We start from the raw sequence: 21,452 nt of genomic DNA on the forward strand, positions 1-21,452 counted from the left end.
AAGATAGTCACCTAAAAGAATTTTAGGATCTCATAACACACAGAATAAAGCCTTTAATGTTAGAGCATTCTCACTTCTTATTTCCAACCTCATAAACCATGCCAAAATTAACACAATTGTTCTTAAAAGCTAGTGACATAATTAAACTTATTTTATGTCTGTTAACTTCTACAATTCTGACATTATCTTATAGGTCATTACACTGGGTGTTAATAGAGCATTGTTACAATAAAATTCTAAATGAGAAGCCAAAATTACTTCCTTAATTTGCAGTAATTAATCCAAGAGGATTTAATTTGGCTTTTGCAAGTGTCTAACACAAGTAAGAACCGTGGTGTTTCAATTTACAGCCTTTCTACCTTTCCACACAGTCAAAAACTCTTCCCATTCAGTCCTAGATATCTCTTTTCTCCAGTAAAGATGTCAGAGAAATCTTATCAGAGCCTGAGCCTCTAATTAGCCTTAAGTCTGCCTCATACAGGTGTCACCCCCCTGCCAGGGTGCTTGATAGGAAAGGATGAACTCTTTGTTCATTAGTTTATTCCTCATTTCCAATCTCAGCTGCTTGTGCTTCCATCTGCATAACCCCACCGTGCTCTCAGCTGTCCTGACACCTGAGCCAAACTCAAGCCTTGACACTTATTAAGCTGAGGGCTGACCCCCTCCACCCTACACAGGACTGTGCTTCACCCACCTGTGGAGGGTGGAAGAACTCCCCTTTTCTCTGCTACATCACCTGTTGCACAAGGTGATGCAGTTATGGCTGTGCTGTGGATGAGAACCTTGTTCAAGTGCACAGATCTGTGCACTCTTCTGTACTTTGCTGGAAAATCTGGGCCCAGCAGTTATGGTACAAAGGCAATCCACTTGCTCAAGGCAGGGTTGCTACCAGAGCTGGCAAGTTTAACTAATCTGGATGTCTGCACATCCCTTTAGAAAAAGCCTGGGCAATTCCCCCACTGTAAAGTAAATGCCCCTGGGCCCCATCTTCTCATAGCCCCCATGCTGAAAGCCCCTTTGGCCCAACTTTCCCAAGTGCTTTGTAACCCAGACTACGCTTAGTCTGCCTTTGAGCTTGAGAGATGAACACGCAGAATTACACAAAGTAGAGAGATAAAAAAATATAACCAGGCAACACAGGGTATGAGAAAAGCCAGATCACCTCTGCCTTCCTCCTCTCCCTCCCCAGTCAGGCTTCTGGGGACAGGTATCCCCTTTTGCTCAGGACTGACCAATTTTCAAAATGTTTTCAGTTTAAGAGCCTACAACCTTAGTTATCCCAAACTCCACCAAAACTCAAAGTATTGTTGAACATTTCTTTTGACTTCTTTCATCAGACAGAGACTGTCTTTCCAGCTCTCAAAATGTGACAGGAAGTCAAAGATTCTCTTCTAAGAGTAAATTGCAATCAATTAGTTTTTACATATGCCAATTATTAAAACATTCTTCTATGATATCTCGTGCTATAAATGCCACAGAAGATCATGCAAAAGAAAATTCAGAATATTTCCAATGAGAAATTGTTATTAATATTAAATCATATTAATGAAATAGGAAGAAAGTGGATTGCAATGCATTTTTCAGGGAGGTAATAGTGTCTTCAAATACTTGGAAACTCTGATGATTATAGACTATGATTATTCAGCTATGCAGAAGCTCAGACAGCTGCAAAATTAGTGGAAAGGAAAGCAACTGTAGGAAGTCAAGTGGCTGGACTTGGACAATTCCCATTCTGAAAAATGGAGTATATAGTCCTTTTGCATGGGACAGTCAAGACACTAATAGGACTGTTCTCTACATAACCATTCCCAGTGCTGTGATGCTACAGTCATGTAAGCTGCTACAGATTTAAGTGAAGAACCTTCTCAAGCTCTTTGGGTAACTTCATGCTGTACCAGATCTCCTGCATCTCTAACTGTTGACAGCTACAGCCCATACAAATAAGGGACCTCTAAGGGCTATTTTTCACACTTCCCAAAGCAAAGGATGCAATTTGTGATACCACAGACTTAACACAGAGGAAAGGAAGCTCTTCTTCTCATGGCACAGAATTGAACCATGGCATTCAGTGCTGCATCATGCTGGTGAGATCAGGAGCACAGGTGAAACAAAGCCCTTCACATGTCTATGAGTGACTAATAAACTACACAAATGGTTTCATACAGACTACAAAGAAAGGGTAAGAAGAAAAGGTTTTTCTACTCCTACCCTCTTCCTTTATCTTCTCCATGTCAAACCAAAGACTATGGGCTTCAGCAACTAGTTGCCTTCTTGATAAAACTGGAGGGAAAAAAAAAAGTCTGTCCTTCTGTACTGTTGTGAGACTGAAAGCAAGAAGCATCAACAGAGCACTGAAACCTAACCCAAAGCACTATGGTGCCAGCACTGCACAGTGCACCTCACAGGCACTCACAGCACATCACTCTCTTCTCCAGTGCTGTGATGACAGCACACAGCCCTGTAAACAGATCAATCATTTAAACCTCACCAGCACAGTGACCAAGAGTTAGAGTGAATGGCAGCCTCACACTGGGGCAACTCAACTCCATCTCTAAGTAGCAAAAAAACCCCTGTTCTATTGGTAATTCAGAAAAAGGCAGGTAAATAATAGCACTGATCATAGATTTGCCTCTCCCTGTTTCTGAAAGCAACACACAATCTCCTGCAGACACTGCAGGATACACAACACAGCTTAGTCACAGACACTGATGTTAGCATACGAACACAAGTGAAGCTGAGGCCTTAATGCAGCCCTAGAGAAGGGACCCCCACCAGAGAGGCAAGGCAAACTGCACAATCCTGTGTGAATACAGAAAATACTGGGGTTATCATATGGCATCAGCTTGGGTTAGGTTATCAGCATCAGCATGAGGAATGGAAGTGCTTGGCCAATTTGGAAATGTTTATGGGTCTGCCAGAGGGACAGGAATGTGGAGGTAGGGGAATCCCTCTGCAGAGGATTGTCAAAAGACAGTGAAAAAGAGCATGTGGGAGAAGCAGTTTAGCAGAAAACAGCAGCAGCTTTCTGCAAGGCTTAACAGGCATCAAGAGATTTCAGCATAACAGAGAACTCTCAATCTCAACATGGAAAGCACAAATGATTTGTCAAAGGCCCTAACACTAACCTGAGTATTACAAAGAGCACTCTGCCAACAGCACTGAAACACCTGAAAATCAATCACGTGAATTTACAGGGAATTATGATGCTCTGCCAGGGCTGGGGATGCTGCCATGCCATTGCCACATTAAGCAGCAGGCACAGTTCTGAGGAGCTCTGTGCTGTTGCCAAGACAGTCCATAATTTCACAGCTTTTTCCTGGCACAACCATGAAAAGCCATTTATATTAGGCAGCTCAGTCACCCACTAAACTTAGAGCTACAGCAGCATGCAAGTGGTAATTCCCCCAGCAATTCCATTCTCCAGGGCTAAACCAGGAGAGAGTTTAGCTCTTCAATGGCTCTGATGCTAACAAAACATACAAGCTCATTCAAAACAGCCTGGGAGGTATTAAATGTTTCATCTAATGTTGTTGCTGTTAATAGAGCTAGAGGCAGTATTCTGCTAAGAGAACAGCTGTAATCAAAAAAGCAAATGGGTTGGATGGCACATAGAACAATTGATGACTAAAACAGAGCATTAATCTAGAGGAAGGAATTAAAAAATAAATAGTGCAAGTAGTTCTGGAAGAACTGGAGAGGTTGGAGTAATGAGAAACCATAGTGGGCAAGACAGACTGAGCACTTCCAGACCTGAGAGCTTTCCTAAGAACAGGAAACAGTTTGAAAACTTGGGTTCTCACTGCCATCAATGGCAAAGCCAAGGGACACATGCTTATACCCATGGCAGCTGTGATGGGCTGAGTAGGTAACACTTAGAGCTGTGCAGGTTATTTCTGGTCTAGTGGCTGATGCACATTTCCCTTCTGTAACTACTGAGGACAACCAGCTGGGAGACAAGATTATGTCATATCATTCCAGGCTCATCTTAGTAAACCATGCCCAGTTCAGCATGACACATACACAGGCAGTAAGTCAAGAACTATCAACATAATCAATGATGCAATGTTACCAGATCTGCAGGTCCAGGGTAACTTGTCTTCTATCAATTTCTTTGGTGTAGGCTTTTATTCCATTAATTCTAGGGCACTGAAATAGAGACAAGCAAGATACAACATCTATCAAGCTAAGCACAAGTGAAAAGTCCTACTCACTTTGTTGAATTTGAGTACAGAAGCATTAATTAAATTTGCAAAACTGCATGTAAAATATGAGTACACCACACCAGTTTTTTGTTGTTTTTTTTTCTTTAAAGACAGAACAGCATTGGCAGTCCTCACACACAGGGCTAGTTGCAAGTAGCCCTAGGCCATCCTGCAGGTCTTAGAGAACACGGAAAACTCCTGTTGCAAGGGTACAACAGAAATAAATATGGATATGGTCCTTTTTTCTATCTCCACTCCCAGCATACTGAGAGCAAGTGGGAAGAGAAGTGTGTCTTTCCTGTACAAGCCTTCCTTCATGGTAAAGATGCTCAAGTAAACATGAGGAGGGAGCAAAGCTATTACAGAGCTGAACATCTCACTCTCCTTGCACCTGAACTTTTCAGAAAAGAGCAAACAAGTGTTACAAAAGACTGCCACTACCTTCTCGCCAAAGTGGATCTTGGTGAAGGTGCATGTTTTCAGATGTACACTCTTTGCTCTGATTTTTGGTTCAAGAACTTCTTTAAATGTTTTTTCCATGATTGTTCCGAAGTATGGCCAAGCCTGTACAAGGACCTAAAGAACAGTGAAAGCAGGAACACACAGAAGATTCTTTGAGTTAGACACCTCTTGCTGAGAAAGAGACACACCCATTACAGAACGCTGGCCATTTATGTCTGTCCTTTTAAAATACCAAGTCAACTTTGTGCACTTCAGTCATCCTTATGGAAGGATCCATCTCTGTTCCTCAGAATTGGAATTTGTTTCAGGAACTGAAGGGTGAGTATTCAGCACCATAGCAACTGCTTCTAACCACTGGAGCCAACAAAGCCCAGGGTTAAATTTCTAAAGTACAACAGTCCCTAATTATTCTAAAGTGTCACAATGTTCCCTGGAGTTAGGTTTATTTAGAAACGACTGAGATGAGCTTTTATATAAAAAAGAAAACTTGCTAAAAATAAACACCAAAAAAAGAAGAGCATTACTGGATGCTCATTTGCAAGTTCAGCTGTTTTGCTTTGAGAGTTGACCACACCTGCTGATGGGCAGCATTTACCACAATGCTCTCTGGAAATTTCCTGGTAAGAGAAGATACCACTAGGTTTGCTACAATAACATACACATGTATGTATCCATATATACAGATAAACACTAGTTATTTCTTTTTAGTCACAGAATGAAGTGTTGTTGAATTTATCAAACTTGTATCAATCAAGCTCACATTGGCTCTCAACCTCAGTGGCAACTCCATACTTAAATGATTCCTTACTTCAGTGCAGACACTGATACAATTGAGCTACACTGTAGTAATTTGATAACTTTCTCAGGCTTGTCTGACAGAGTTCGGATGGGAGGGATGCAGCTCACACAGGTGGCCTCACCATCTGGAGTTCAGAGCTCCTCACCTTGTTCAGCCACTCCACTCGTTCAACATCAGGGAAGTGAACCTGAATGCAAAGAAAAATAAAGTGAGTGCCATGTGCCCTCTGTTTGAGCACACTGCAACGCATGCAAAAGATAGCATGGAATGTGGAACAAGTGTTAGAGTAAGCTGAGATCCCTCTGCCTTCATACATGCATCCTTTATAATTTACTACCTCCTCAAAAAATTGTAAAATGCAAATAAGCCAGTAAAGAACAGTAAAAGGCAAAAGAACACATGTGCACAGATGTATAGTATGCCTCTGGGCACATTTACATGATTAAAGCAAGTGTCACATCCTGCTCATGATGTAAAGCAGCATTAGATTTCTCATCCTTCTCTGTGTCATGCCTTGGGAAGCCACGAGAACCTACTTCCCTTTAAGAGCATGAGCTGTGCAGGACCTGTTTCCTGTACTCACTCACCTCAACCAGGACACCACACTCTGGAAAACAAGAACCTGCTTGGGAAAGTCAATTTATTGGTCGTGGCAGCATTTCTCTGCTAATATCAACATGGTGCCAATGGCTTCAGGGAAAATAAGCCCTGTAAGAGTTCAAGCCTATTAGCATACACTATCATGTGTAACAGTCCAGTGTTTTCACATCAGAACTTTTTAAGATGGTAAGGACAAATTAAAAAGAAACAGTCATTTATCATGTTTTCAAGTTAGACACACCAAATGCCAACAAAAAGTGAACCTGTCCATTATAAAACCCCACCAGTTCCCTGAAGTGATGACTTGCTTAATCACCATCAGGACAACTGGGTATGAGACCACGCTGAAATAACTGATGTCTCAGACCCCATCAAGAAGCTGCTGAGTGAAGAGTTGCAATCAGCTGACTACAATCACACATTAAAGCCTTATGGATGTGATATTATTTACAGCTGGTGTTACAAGCTGGTAGAAGGTTACTACAGAAAGGAAGGACACTGCAGCAGCTTCTCAGAATAGACATTAGAGCACCTGAATCTGGGAATCTATCATCTAGCCTGATAATAGTCATTGGGTAGGACAATACCACCTCTTACAAGAGCTGTGAATTACACTTTTCAGGCAAAGGCTTACTCTTCATCAGCTTTCAGAGAGGTGCTCAGAGATGGTTGGATGGAATGGACAGTAGCCTGCTTTTTAGTATAGCTACATAGATGATTAAAGAGCCTATTTTCCTTGCTCAAATAATGCTTCAAATTATCTCACTATAAAACTCCAAAGTAATATTACCATATTATTTATAAGAAATTTCTTTTGATGCTCTAAATAGCAACTTTTCCATTAAATAAGACAATAGAAGTTCACTGAAATGTCAGCCTGCACAAGTCTATTTGCACAATGAAGTGAGAACTCAGCACCTGAAGAGACAATCAACACAGACAAACTGCTGCTGACATTTTACAGTGAGGCAGATTATGTGAATCAGGGGAGCTCCACTTCATCTGCCAGCCTTTCATCTTCCACCTAAAGGTTCTCCACCAGGGTACATAACTCCTGGGTTCTCAGCTCCAATGTAATTGCCAAGCACCAGCATCCTGCAGCACTTGGGCCACAGCTTGGGATCAGATGTAGAAAGGATAGAGCAGAGATGGAAGTAGCATGGTGAGCTTGTTCTTCAAAACACCTTACAGACAGGAGAAGGATGTGACCCAAAAGAAAGGGCAGGACAACAGTTAGGCTATGCCTTCTCAGTGGGAAACTCATGGCCCATATGTGCAGGGGAGAAATGTGGACCATTATAAATCATTAAAGTTATCTGGGATTATTCACTAGAGGCAAGGCTCCTAGAGCCTTGAAACAGCACAAAGGAGCATCAGGAAAGAGGCAAAAAACCATGAGAATGAGGCTGTAGGTTAACCCACGATAAGAAAAAGTAAAATTGAATTTATTATTTGCACCACAGACACTTGAACCACTGATGGCCCACAGCAAACTCCTAAAGCAACTGCAATGATTCACACTGCACTGTGTCACACCTCAGATGCTGTGATAGCAGACATTTCCACCCCACCTGACACCCCCTCATTCAGGTGTCTGAAACCCAGCTCCTACCCAGGCATTTGGTGCCTCTGTTTTCTCTGACAGATGGAAGGAATGGCACTGCTGGAGCTCAAAGACTGGGACTAAAGAGCACCAGGGGCTCCTGAGCTGACACAACTGGGCTCGCAGAGACCACAGTAACTGGCTAATTACATGACTGGTGAAAAACAGCTTTCTGCCCTTTATGACAGGCCACCAAATTTCAGTGGGTTCTCAATACCAAAGTTCAGCTCCACTTAATGGTATGAACTAAATGAGCAGTTCTGTGAGGAAGCAGAGCTCTGTATCCAGGTGTTGCAACTGCATTATCCACTGTGTAGTAAGACATAAGGTCTGAGCAAGTCCTTTCCTTCCCACAGGGTATCCCCATAACACACATGCTAGCTAGGATGTCACATGGCTAGTTCTGTCCAGTGATGCTACCAAGTTCTTTTCTTGACCCAACCATTTATACCAAGAATTTAACATATCCTAAAATGTTTTGAAAATAGAATCATCTGCAGTTCCATACTTCTTGGTTCACACAGAACAATGTACTCTGGACTTCAGGCTCACATCTGGCCCTTGCCCTGGTGAGAGCCTCGCCAGCAAGGTCTTGCCCCGAGTTTGTCATCAGTACAGCACAGGTAGGAGGAGCCCAAAACACTTCCTACTAAGCCGAGAAGCAGACACTAAGAGCTGCCAAAGCTAATACTAACGCAGAGTAAGATTTAATCCTGTAGCCTTGGGCAAGTCCCAGTATCAGAAAGAGTTTTACCCAGCTATAAAAGCAGGCATACTTCTTGCCAAAGTTTAAGGAATGCAGCAAAAATTACTTAGCATTTGAAAAGAGCTTTGAAGATCAAAAGCACTAGGTAAGGGGCAATTACTAGCAAGTAAAGAAAATGTGTAAATTGTGCATGACTCCACCTTGCCCTGGAGCAAACCACACCAAGGATCACAGCAACAACAAAACCCATGTCTGACACAACACCACCATTCTGTTCAAATACAACACAGCAACCTATCCACCAGGGTTTGGTTTGGGTTTTTGCTTGCTTGGTTGGTTGTTTTGGGTTTTGTTGGGGATTTTGGCGTTCTGATTGTTTCTTTTTACAAAAAACCAGGATTTTTAGCTACTCATACAGGAGGAAAAAAGTAAGTGTAAACAAGGCTTTTGTATGAACAAGCACTTAAAAGGACACTTTTTTAAAGGACAGTTCTGTACCCAGAAGTATTTTTCCAGGTAAAAGGAGTTTAACATCAGGAAGAAATGCAGCATACTTGGATTCTGCCATGTGCAGAGAGATAACCAGCGGCAAAAGCAACACAGCAGTTACCACAACCTCAGGAGCCGGAATGAAGGTGGAAGCCTGGCTACCTCTGCTCTGAGCCCTGCCTGCTTGTACAGAAGTCATGCTAAAGGCTGCAAAGACTGAAGTCAGAAGGTCTCAACTCTCCAAGACGTGGATCTGACTGCCTGTCATGAACAGATTTCCAGCCTGGTTTCCTGAGGAAGCACAGCCTGCCCACGTACACTGTCTGACACAGGAATGCATCTATTCCAAACTCATTGGCTGGCTTCAGCTAAGAAACTGGTGCTGCAAAACAATCCTGCAAATTCTCCAAAACAGATGGTTGAATAGATTAGGGAAACCCTCTCAGCATCCCCCCTAAAGGAAAGGTTGTGCTCTGTATATCTAACAACTGATACCAGGACTGAGCAGAACCCAAGCCAATTTAAAGAAGCTACTTCCTAGGGAGAACAATTTTAACCAACAGCACAACCAATGATCGTTCTTAACTCTTCACTGGATGGATCCCCATCATCTTATTACAGACCACATGAAGAGACAAAGATTTATGAATCCCAAGACACTGCCATCATTCCACACCTTCAGAACCTTTCCTAAGATTACAACACTGCAAGTCCAAGCCATGTTCCCCTTGAACTGTATTCCTACTGCCACCTCTGTGTGGCAGAAGAACTCAGAGGAAAGTTTTAGAGCTCCCAGCTGAAGGTCCATGAACACTGAAAGGAAAAAACAAAATATAAAGAAGACCACACTACAGAGAATAAACTGAATAGACATCAGTGAGAATCAGCTTCCAAGATGGGCACATAGAAGAAGTAGATCAAATAGAGGATTGGGGATGGAAGGAAAATCAAAACTGAGGAGTTACAAAGCATCGAGGACAAGAGTAATGTGGATGCAAACACCCAGCTGATGAACAAAAGTTACCAACACACAAAAGGAAATGAAGTGGCAATATAGATAAAACTAAAAGTATACTGTGCAGCCTCTTTATCATTATGTCCTACATCCTGGCTTCCAGGAGTAAGGTCCAAGAATTCTCAAGTGACAAATCAGACCTCTGGAAAGAGTCTAACTCTACCATGTCTATGAGCACATGCTGGGCAGTGCGAGATAGAAATGAGATACCCCTTAAACCTTCCCTTCTCTAAGGAGGCTGAACAGCCCCAGTGCAGTCAGACACCAGGTGCTCCAGCCCCTGATCATCTCAGTGGCCTGTGCTGCAGTCTCTCCATTTGCCCAACCCTCTCCTGGGCTGGGGCAGAGTGCTCTCTGTGCAGCTTTGTGAAGGCCAAGTACAAGGCAATCAATAATGGACCACCTGCTCCCACGCTAATGAAGCCTGAAACTTTCAACCACAAAACCTAATGGAACTTTTTGAATTTGTGCACACTGTGGGGGCAAGGCTGATTTTTTCAACAGTGACTGAGAGGCTCAATTTCTGGTTACAGTGATTCAGGGCACTTGAGGATAAAACACAACACTGCTCTCAGCATCAGGACAACAGCTGACACCACCACATTCATTAATGCCCTGAATTGTTTTTTTTTATCCTCTGTCAATACAAACAAGCAGAAACCTCATTCAGAGACAGACTTCTGTGCCTGGCGGGAGTGAACATGTGCAGGGAGCCGCATCAGCCCTGGCAGGAGACCCTGGCCTCACTCCTCAGAACTGCCAGCTGCCTTCATTTCCCACAGAACTAAGGAGAGACAAGTGCTGTAGGCTGTATAAAAGTTTGCTGACTATAAATGCCTCCATGCAACATTGTTTACAAGAAAAGCATTTCCCTACCAGTCCCTGACAGATTTTTAAATGCTAAATAAATGATGATAAAAGAAAAAAAAGACCCAAACACCTCATCATCCTTTCCGTTAGCCAACCACAGCTGTCCAATAAATAACCCAAGACACAGAATAAAATGTGCAGGCGGAAATTCTAGTTTCTTCACTTTAAAACGTAGGGTGACTAGAAACAAATGTGAACAACAAACCGGGGTTGGCCTTCCGTACCGTCCAGACATGACTCCTTAAAATTAAATATTTGGGGTTTTAGCAGGAAGAGAATATTACGCTTGTATATTTTTGTTTCTTTTCAAATGACACTAAAGGGAAGAAAATCTGCTAGATGAGAAAGTCTAAAATAAGTATCTTCAACAGCAAAATACCTGCAATGCTACAACATATATTTGAGGGGAGGTATCCCTGGCGATACAAGAGTCTGCTTTAACCATCCAGCTAGAACACATCCCCTGGGCTAAAACAACTTCTAGCTTAATCCTCGCTTTCCTGAGCAAGACTTCAAAATCAAAGACGATACTGCTCGGCCCGAGGCATCACTGCCACCTCTTCTGCCTCTCTCTCCGGGACACCCCGCTCTCTGTCCTGCTCCCGCCGCCCGGAACCGCCGGGACCCGCAACATCCCCGGTGCGGCGGGATGCGGGGCAGAGCCCGCGGTCCTCACTCACCCACGCCGGCAGGTGCCGGGCGGCCAGGCCCCGGCACACCGCCTCCCGCTCATCCTCCAGCAGCGCGAAGGCGGCGGCCAGGCGGTCGCGCTTCCCCCGCCGGTTGAGTCCCCAGCAGAGCCACAGCGCCAGCGCCAGCAGCACCCAGCTGCCGCTGAGCCCCAGGTAACCCGCCAGGTACACGGGGCCGAGCCAGAGCAGCGCCCGCGCCGCGGACGAGAGCAGCAGGCGCGGCAGCGCGGCGGGGCGCGGGGCGGCCGCACGGTTCATGGCCACGGCCACAGCCACGGCCACAACCACGGCCACGGCCACAGCCAGGCTGGCCACGGCCACGCTCGTCCCTGCCGAGTGCGCTCGCCCCGCGCCGCCGCCGCCGCCGCTCCCCCGCCCGCCCGGCCCGGCCCCGCCCCGCTCCGCCCCGCCACCCGCCCGGCCAGCACGGTACCCCGGGGCGTTACGGACACCCTGGGACCCATCGTCACGGCTGGATGTGGAACGACATGGGCCACACACCACCTGTTGGTTCTCGACGCTTGCTGCTTTCCTTCTTCTTTGGCGCTTTCTTCTCGTCCTCTTTTGATTTTGATGGGGATGTGGGAGTTTAGATCCTGAAATACCGATAATCATGGGATCATTGAATCATAGAATCATCAGGGTTGGAAGAGGCCTTTAAGATTAACAAGTCCAACCATCAATCCAGCACTCTCACCCCTAGACCACAGGGAAAATTTTTTTCTGACATGCAATCTGGATCTCACCTGCCTCAGCTTGAGGTCATAGTCCTCTAGGCTTCTCACTGCAGGCGCTCACTACAACCTCCTGTCAGGTCATTGTAGAGGGTGAACCTACATCTCCTAAATCTCCTCTTGACTCAGTAAACCCAGCTACCTCGACCATTCCTTGTAAGACATGTTTTCTAAAAGACACTTTTTGGGATGCTTCCCCCCTCTAGTAACATTAATTCCATACCTTTATATACATGCCTTAACAGACAGGCTGTAATTGTACAGTTCTATACTGTGTTTTCCACTGCAGCTTTCCCTGGATCAGGCAAATGCCACTCTTTGTTCAGTGGATAAGTCTGGAACATCAGTGAATAATGACAGCTTTTATTGCGGCCCCTTTTTGATATTGGCTGCACAAGATAACAAATGATGAGGCAGATAAAAACCTCCAAGAAACAGTAGTTGACCCTGACTACCAGAATGAAGTTTTGCCTCTGCTTTGCTGTGGAATTAGTATCTAATTATGGGTCAGTCAATAAATAAACAACACCACAAGTGATCCTCATTTGTTTGTTAATCATTGCACATTACTGCTCTGGGCTAGAAATCAGTTCAGGCATCTGCGTTTGAAAACTCAAATGCCTCACATTAGAGAAACTCATGCATGAGACAACTATTAACAGGTGCTTTTGGAAACAATCTTTCTTTACTGTCAAATGAGGATGACTATGCTCTTCTTCCTGGGGATGTTGCAAAGATAAATCATTGTAAAACACACTTAAGGAAGTACTTCAGTACACAGTGGGCAGTAAATCTCTAAAACGAGGCTGCAAGGCAGATGGTATCAATGGGTTCAAAAAGGGATTAGGTACATTCTCAAGGAAAGGGCCCATAAATGTATTCCCTAATATCATAGACACAACAGTTGTGGAACTTTGGGGAAAGGACTGCAGGAAATGCCTGGTCTCATGCCCTCCCCCTAAACAGCAACACCACTGGGAACAAGTGGACAGAGGGCTGACCCCAGAGGGCATTTCTGTTTGTAAAGCTGTGAAGGAACATCCAGAAACTGACAGAAGCTGAAGTAGTACCTGCTTTCCTGATACCATGTATTAAAAAACACACAGTGGTTAGTTTGCACAATTACTTGTTTCAGGAGATAAATCTACGTGCACAAAACCACCTGGTTTTGTCCTAACTGTGACCAAAGACTGAGGCAGACTTGTTGCTTGCCACTGTCACTTAAAGCTTTGTAAAACATATTAAGTCATTTCAGCCATGTGTAGCTTCACAAGGATAGACTCAGCCCCACCTTTCAGAAAAACAGAAGCTTCTAAGAAAAAGTGGGCTCTTTTAATGATTAGAAGACTTGGAAGGTTGCTTTTGCTATTAGGAGAAGATATAAAAAGTAGATTCAGTGTTTTCCTCCTTCACATTATTATTCTTACTGTGTTTGAGATAATTATCTCAAACACTGAGAGCCATGCAGTTTAGAAGCATCAACAAGTATCAATATATTCAGCAGGAAAAGTAGTGAAAAACATACTGGCTAATCTCATACATTAAACTTCATGAATAAATAAAACCACAGTTTTTGGTTTCTTATTCTTCTCTCAGCTGATCACAACAACCTAGGCTGAGGTTTAAGAACAATAAAAGTACTCCCTCTGTACAAATGACCAGACCCAATCCTGCAGCACAGCCCACAGCTGCTCTTTAGAGAAGGAGATACTTCCATGAAAACAGAACTCTAAATTCCTTCCTCCACTGCCCCCTAAGACCCTGAGCTTGGAAACAGCCACACTTTTCCAGGCACTGCTTGTTCCTTTATTGCCAACTCCCTACCCCGAGAAGAGAAAGAGTCTTTCTGTAATTAAAGGAGTTTTAGGAACTTTAAACAATTACCTAAGTAATATAAAGTGTCACTAAAATTTACTTCACCCTACTAAAAATTTTAAAAGATGAACAAAAGAAATAGAGCAGAGGTGGAAAATTACTCCTATAACATCAGGTTACACAGAGAGGTATTCTCAAACCAAATAATGTGCTGATGAGTCCAAGATAAATCAATAGCCTTTGAGACCACTGTTAACTCTGTTTATGGTGGATAGTAGTTACCCTTTAAAATACTAATTGATTTCTCTGATTTTCTAAAGTGCAAGAGGAAATACTGAATTGCCAACCAAGAACAAAACATATATCAATTTCCTCCTGGGGAAAGTATGACCTTGATTGAAGCAGATCCCTTCGAAGCACAGACATCTGAGCCACTTGAAGCCAACCTTATTTCCAGTTACAGGGGAACTCCACAAGCTGTTTCACCCAATATTCACAGAACAGTCACTAAGGTAATGACCCAAGGCTATTGTTCTGGCCTGTGACAATCTTCTCTACTTATTTAACTTGATTAGACATCACTACTACGCTTATCAAACACTATCATAAAAGTATAATCTTGTAGCTGATTATGACACTGGGATTTTACAGAAACTGCAGAGATTTGAAAATGTATTAGTACTAAATTTGCTGTCTCTCAAGCTGGCCATGGTAACTAAGGCAACCCATTTTAAAGGTGGGGAGTTATGAAAAACTGCCAACGCTTTTTAACTACAGAGAATATACAAAGGAATTAACCTGAAGAATCAATTAAAGCACATAACAACAGGCTATCAAAAGGTTTACTGAAGATGACTTTATGACTTAACTTTCTTGTGGCTTCAGGGTTTGTGACCACTGTGAAATTCTCTCTTCAATGTTAGCAAATGTTAGAGGTGCAGTAGGTGCCTCCACAGCAAAATATAAAACACTTAAGTAAGGCTAAAACCTTAACTCCCTATGTTAACAGAATGACTTCTGTATCAAGACCTGATAAAAGCTATTGTCCCTTTTGGTACTCCCAGTCACTTAACAAAGCATTTTTTTTAGCTTCCTCTGGTTTCATACTCTTCATCCATGCACTGTTCACTCTGTCAAGCAAAGCCAAATCCAAGGCTTTTGTCCTGCCTATCATTAGGGCAAAAGCCTTGTATCTACCCTGCTGTCTGTGCTCAGGTAAATCTGGAGTGCATTGCTCCAGGGAAAGCTGGCTGGTTCTGTACAGAAATTAAATATGAGTTGGACAGCTCAAAAGAGTCTGGGTTACATTGTTCAGACAGGGATAGTATTCTGGCAGGATATTTGTAATTTGGTCATGAAAATAATTATGTATAGATGTCCTGTTTTGGGAATCATTGCATTGTCATAAAAAATACAAATCTAGAACTAACTGGTATTATCTATAAATATGGTCTGGACCGGTAAAGTTAATGGATCTCTTCTATGAAAAATAATCACAAGCAGAAAACTGCAAGTCCTGGGCGTTCATTTGGAATATGTGCAAAGCCAGTCTGGGAGTACATGACCCTTGCTTTAAGGGCTTTGCTGCACTGTGCTCACTCCCCATACTGTGCCTCCTGTCTGCCTGGCTGATGGCTCCTCACTGCTTTTGTACAGGAGGCAATAGAGAGGCACTGAAGAGCTGGGACTTTTTGGCAAGATAACAATGCCAGTAACAGCAATTTATTTCACATATCCACTTATTTTTACAGCAGTCGTTAATGCAAGGGCTATGCAGGAGGATGCAGTGTGTCCACCACAGTGGTGTGGACCATGGCCCCTTGCTTAGCCTTGTCCCTCCTGCCAGCAAATCCCACACTGCCCTGGCAGTGGACAGCAGGGTTAGCAAAACACTGAGAAAAGCTCTGCCTTATATACGCACAAATTATGTAACTGCAGAGGTAAGGCACAAGAATGTGAAAGAATACAAACACAAGGTAAGATGGCATTAGAGAGAGGAAAAAAATAAACTTCCCTTACAGTGAGGAGGGCATTATCCAGTGCTGCTGGAGGTGGCCTGTGAGTTGGAGCTGTAACTTCTCTGGCTCTGGGTACCACTCAGATTTTCACACAATGCACATAAGCACACCTTGGCGTCATCCTGGAGCCAGCACTGGCCACAGACAGCTGGTGCCACCTGCTGAACATTACAACATTTACAATCTGGATTGAGGAAAAATAAATTCCCACCAGAAAAGTAAAATCTTACTGAAATTAGACTATATTTTACACATAGAGGAATCAGCAGAGATCTGCAATGAGCCCAAGAAATTCAGTTTATTTTTTAAAGTCTTTGCCAAGTACAACTTCTATTATTGTACTATATATTTCAATCTCAGCAGCAAAGCCTGTTAAATCTGTTTGGTTTAAATTTTGCCATTGCTATAACATGAATTTATTCCATTTTCTGTTTGAACAATTGTTTCTGCAACAGGATTTGTGAGTACAATATACAATGTCTTTGGTCTAAAATTAGCACAACACATTTCTTGGAGTATAAAATATTTTCTAGATTTTGTTGTCAGTTAGTGAAAGGCAAGCAAGAAAGCCCTAGGAAGAAAAATTGTCTTCCCATTTTTTTAAATCCTTCTTGATTCTGCTGAGTTAAAGAGCTTGCTAGTACAGGGTACTGATAGATTAGGCTATAAAAATTGCCTTTCAAGTGCATGATGAATTTCCAGAACAATCTTATATTAATAATTTACAGTTTAGTCTCTAATCTGTACAATTTAGATCTTGATATGATTCAAGTGCTTAAAGGACTTGACTGAGGTCACAGAAACATCTTAAAGGAATTTTAGTGTTCAGCCTTCATGAAACACATTGATTGTATCTTGTTTAGCTGACACCTTCCAAAACCTCCCAAAAATTCCTTCTTTTTGGGAAAATACTGATCCACATCCAGACACTATCTCTTCAGCATTGAGCATGCTGAACTACAAGGGTTCCAGGGTCTTGTACAACTCTTCCTACGATCTTTTAGTGGCCTCTGCTGGCCAGGACTGAGATCCCGGCATCTGCTAAAGTGTCAGCAGTCCTGAATCCAGCTAAGATTTAATAGATATTTTATTGGTGAGAGTAGCAGAGACAACATCACCAGGCCTGTATTAATCATCGGCAGAAAGTTCTCACTGGAAATCACTGTTCCACTAAAGCTGCTTGTTTTAGGCCTGAAATATTTATAGCAAAAAAAAAAACCCTGATGGGTGCAAATGAAAATCACTGAAGACAAATTTTGGGTGTGAGTGCTGCCTTTGGATTTAAAACTAAGTAATCTGTTAAGCCTTCAGTTTTATGTGGTGTTGAAGGAATAGCCCCAAAGAAGACAGACTGGGACTGTGCATGGCTGGGAGTGATTGACTTTTCCAAGAACAGTAGTTTTATGGTAAAAGTGTGAACAGAAGTGCTCTCAAAGATATGGAAAATATCATTCTGTTTACCCAGCACTTCAGCTGAGAGATCCTAAAAAAAAACAAACAAAAAAACAAAAAACAAACAAACAAAAAAAAAAAAAAAAAAAAAAAGGAAAAAAGCCGATATGTCTGCTGTTTACTGAATATCAGAAAAATAGGGCTGCTTTCCTGGTGTTCCCTCTTAGCAAAAACTCAAGTTTTTCAGCCTCTCTTTTACTTTTCTAGAGAGTGTAAATTCTCTGCAGCTAGAAGCATATAAAGTTATGATTATAAACAGGTATTTTCCTCTTTGTTTCTCTGTGGGAATTTGGTGGTCTTTCACTGAAGGATTTATCTTTGAAAGGTAACATAGCTCAAGGTACTTTCACTTACCTTCCAAACAGTTTCCATTCTCTTATGGGCTTGACTCCACTAGTTGCCTATGGAAAAGTCTTTTGATTCAGAAAATAAAAAGGTTAGTTCTTTTGTTGAAAAATAATGATAATAAACCCCCCTCCTCTTCTGCTCAAGAGAATTCCTACAAAATTTGGGTTTCATATACTATTAATAAAACCAAATAAACTCATGATTGATTTCAAACTGGAAACACAACAATCCTTCACTAACCCATCTCTTTGTCTAAGTTTTCTTGCATCTTTTCTTCTTCCTGGAAATTAGCTTAGAAAAACCTTTTTTTTTTCCCGGTTCCTTCATTTGTTTCTAATATGTTTGTTACTACAAAATCTTTTATTCAGAGGAGCAGGCAAAGACCCACTAGACTTAATTATCTCCTCCAAAACTGTTCAGCTTTTCCAGTAGTACTGTGTGATTTTACTTGGCTTTTTTCTATAATCTTTTTCCCTATAGGGAATTCAAGTCTGGCCAAAGTGCAGAGAATACATCCACTGGAGGGCAGGCCTGAATCTGACAGAATGTGCTGAAAAGACCTAGAAGGAAAGATATTAAAGTTCTATTTTGCTGAATGAAAGCTGTCATGAATCAATCAGGACTAGACAGTGAAGAACTAAGAGATCGTCTTTTTTTTCTGAATGCATTAATGACTACAAATTTATAGCCTATAAAACAGGCTCCAGTAAGACTTCATGTGGTATAAGAAGAAGCTTAATCTAATAAGATGAAGCTACTGACATTGACTAAAATGAAAATAAACCTAACATGACAATTATTAGTTGAAGTCAGCAAACCCCAACAGGACCGGTCTAGGTGGCGCTGTTCAGAGAACAGCCGCAATCAGTGGAGCTGAATTCCAGGCCTGAACTTGGCCCATAGGCTCCCAGTGTTCCCAGGGCAGCACTACCCTCCAGCAGGACTTGTGATCTGAGCTCTCTGGGGTGAAAGGTGCCTCCTGGGAGACTCTTTCCGTGCTGTGCAGGCAATCCAGAGGCACATGGGATGTGCACAGGCAGGAGCGGTGTCTGGCTCCACCTCATGCTCACAGCCACACCAGCCCCTGGGCACGCTCAGGAAAGAAAGAACTGCTCTGGGTGGGCACCTGATGTCCACTCTCTGGACCTGCAATCTGTGCACTCTTCACTGCCAGGTCCCCCACTTCCATGGAAGTAGCTGTGACTCAGAGTTAATTACATGTGACTGGACCAAATACTTCATGCAGTACTCGTTTCTAGCAAGGACTCAAGTTTGGCTCAGCAGTTTGAGATGTTAAACCCTTAACAATCCAGACATAATTTTTGACTTTGAGTGCTATCAAAATCATAACAAGAGGAAAGAGTTTATTTCATGTGGCAGCTGAAGATCCCATATTTAATGCTGCCTGACTTTATCAACCCTTGGTTTTCTTTCAGACAAACCAAAAACTCAGTGTTCTTTTTGCAGTTTTCATGGGGGCACATTAAATGAACTTCGTCCTTTCATCAGTGACTTACTCCTGGAAAGGCTATTTCACAAACAGTATCTCCATTCCTAAGGAAACAAGCTGTTCCCTCTTACATTACTCAAGTAGCTGCAGACAAACTAAAATACATTAAGTTAAAAGATTTAAAAATGCATTAGAAACATAACTCAGAGACAGTCAGATTTATTTCAAGTAGTTTTCTGATGTAATTGCTGCTCTCTAATGAAATCAATCAAGCCAAATATTAAAATCAACTAGAAATTCTCAGGGCCTGGCTGGAGACACTTTACAACCCATAGAGTCTGTAAGTTCATAGATGTCTCACAGTATTTAATAGCGGCCACATAAAATATTTAGAGTCTATTTTAATCAGAATCAGGATATTAATCAAACTCAAATCTGAGATTGCTAAAAGCCAATGAAACATCTGTCCAAGTCAACAGCTGCATTTTTACATATATTAGAATCTGTTTCCTGTAATGTGAATTAAAGCCTTACCTGGAGATGCAAATAAGGTGATGATATAGGTGCTTTCATTAGTAGTAACTATGGATGTGTTTAAGACTTGAGCTGCTGCTGCTAACTGCATCAAAGAAAACACACTAAATAATTCCTCAAACAAACAGTTAAATCCTCAATTAAACAGTTGAAAGTATGTTATCTTGAAGGCATAGGTCTGAGACACAGTCAGGCTTTCCACACAGAAGAAAACCAGAAGTATAATCATATTTTTAAACAAAGATAAAAGAGAGAGATTTTATAAAAATGCAGAGTATCTCCCTGGCAGTGTGTAGCATAACACAAGAAAATGCAAAACCGGTGTGATACATGAAAAACGAATTTGAAAGACTGGTCTTTTTCAAATATTTGAAATATTTGTAAAAGGCAACACTCTTTAAAGCATTCAGAGGTGCAAATGCTACAAGTGACCAGGAATCTTTCTAGCTGAAGGACAGTCCAAGAAGCTCTCTGATATCTGATGACCATGGGTGAAATTAAAGGACCAGTAATTCCAATATTACATTGAGTGATTAAAAATAAAACATTATTAGGGTCTTGTCTATGAAACTCTAAGACTGTCCTGCTGTTGGTAGTGCAAGAATTTACCTCAGGTATATTACTTGTAAACAGGGCTTCCAAGAGTGTTCTATGCCAAGGAACATTTATATTTATGTCACTGTTTCTGTTACACATCTGAAGTGCAACAGATACTCCAAGGGAACAAAATAAGAAGTAGGCAAATGTTGAAATTACAAAACCAAACAAGAGTCTGGACATATGCAAGACTTTCCAGTGCTAATCTACGCATAAATGACTTTAGGTTGATCTGAGTTCTACCTGCAGGTTAAACAAATAACATCTCATGTAAATAGTTACTTTTGTCTCTGGGTCATTGTGTCTGGATTTCTTTATTTTCAGAGGCCTGAAATCAGATTGCAAACATCACCTCCTCACATTTGCATATTTTAACAGAGACAGACTTGTATATATTATCTTATCTTAATGATAAGAGACTGTGACAACCTCTTGCATGGTCAACATGTTTAGTCTCATCCAGTAATTTCTGCATAAAGCCAAAAAAATCCAGTGATCAATCACAGGCACCTTTTTCCATCACAGATGCTCCCTTTTGGTTTTCTATATGAACACTTTATCAGACTTGGATTGTTCTGATTTGACGAAGAGACCCTTTGGTAAAATATTTTTCATGTGGGCCACTCTTGTGGCCTTTATTTTCACTTCATCCTTTTGGGAAGCACTTTCTCCCACTGTCTGTCCCCCCCACCTAGAATATTTGTTTCAATCTAATACATAAACTCCACCTCACCAGTGACATTTAATTGTGCAGCAATCTCCAACTCCTGTGACAGGCATTCACTTAAATAATCATAAGCATGGCAGTAATTTCTTATGTCTTTCCTCAGAGTACAAGAATAGTTTTACTTCTCCCATGTGAGATGTCAGCAGTACACAGAGTGGGGAATTTTGAATGGAGAATTTGTCTTTCAGGTTACTTACAAAATTCTGTCACCATGTTTTGCTAAAAATGAGATTTTCACTGTGATATGCTATATTTACAGGGGAGCAGATAGGATAGGTGAGCTTTTCCACTGTCTCCTTCCTGATATTTTTCCACAGCTTTTTTGGTTATTTTTAGAGT

The 21,452-nt window shown here is 42.0% G+C and overlaps 1 protein-coding gene across 1 annotated transcript in view; it reads right to left on the reverse strand.

Moving 5' to 3' along the window:
* The window catches only part of ESYT3 (extended synaptotagmin 3), a 30,287-nt gene extending 18,591 nt beyond the window's left edge, over positions 1–11,696 (reverse strand). The window contains exons 1-4 of the mRNA XM_062498605.1: positions 11,427–11,696; positions 5,609–5,650; positions 4,644–4,778; positions 4,070–4,146 (exon numbers count right to left, since the gene is read on the reverse strand). Of these exons, the coding sequence (XP_062354589.1) occupies positions 4,070–4,146; positions 4,644–4,778; positions 5,609–5,650; positions 11,427–11,696 (524 nt within the window). The remainder of the gene's footprint in view (positions 1–4,069; positions 4,147–4,643; positions 4,779–5,608; positions 5,651–11,426) is intronic.
* Positions 11,697–21,452: the final 9,756 nt, after the last annotated feature.

The sequence above is a fragment of the Cinclus cinclus genome, chromosome 9, assembly GCF_963662255.1.
Source record: "Cinclus cinclus chromosome 9, bCinCin1.1, whole genome shotgun sequence".
Classification (NCBI taxonomy): Eukaryota; Metazoa; Chordata; class Aves; order Passeriformes; family Cinclidae; genus Cinclus; species Cinclus cinclus.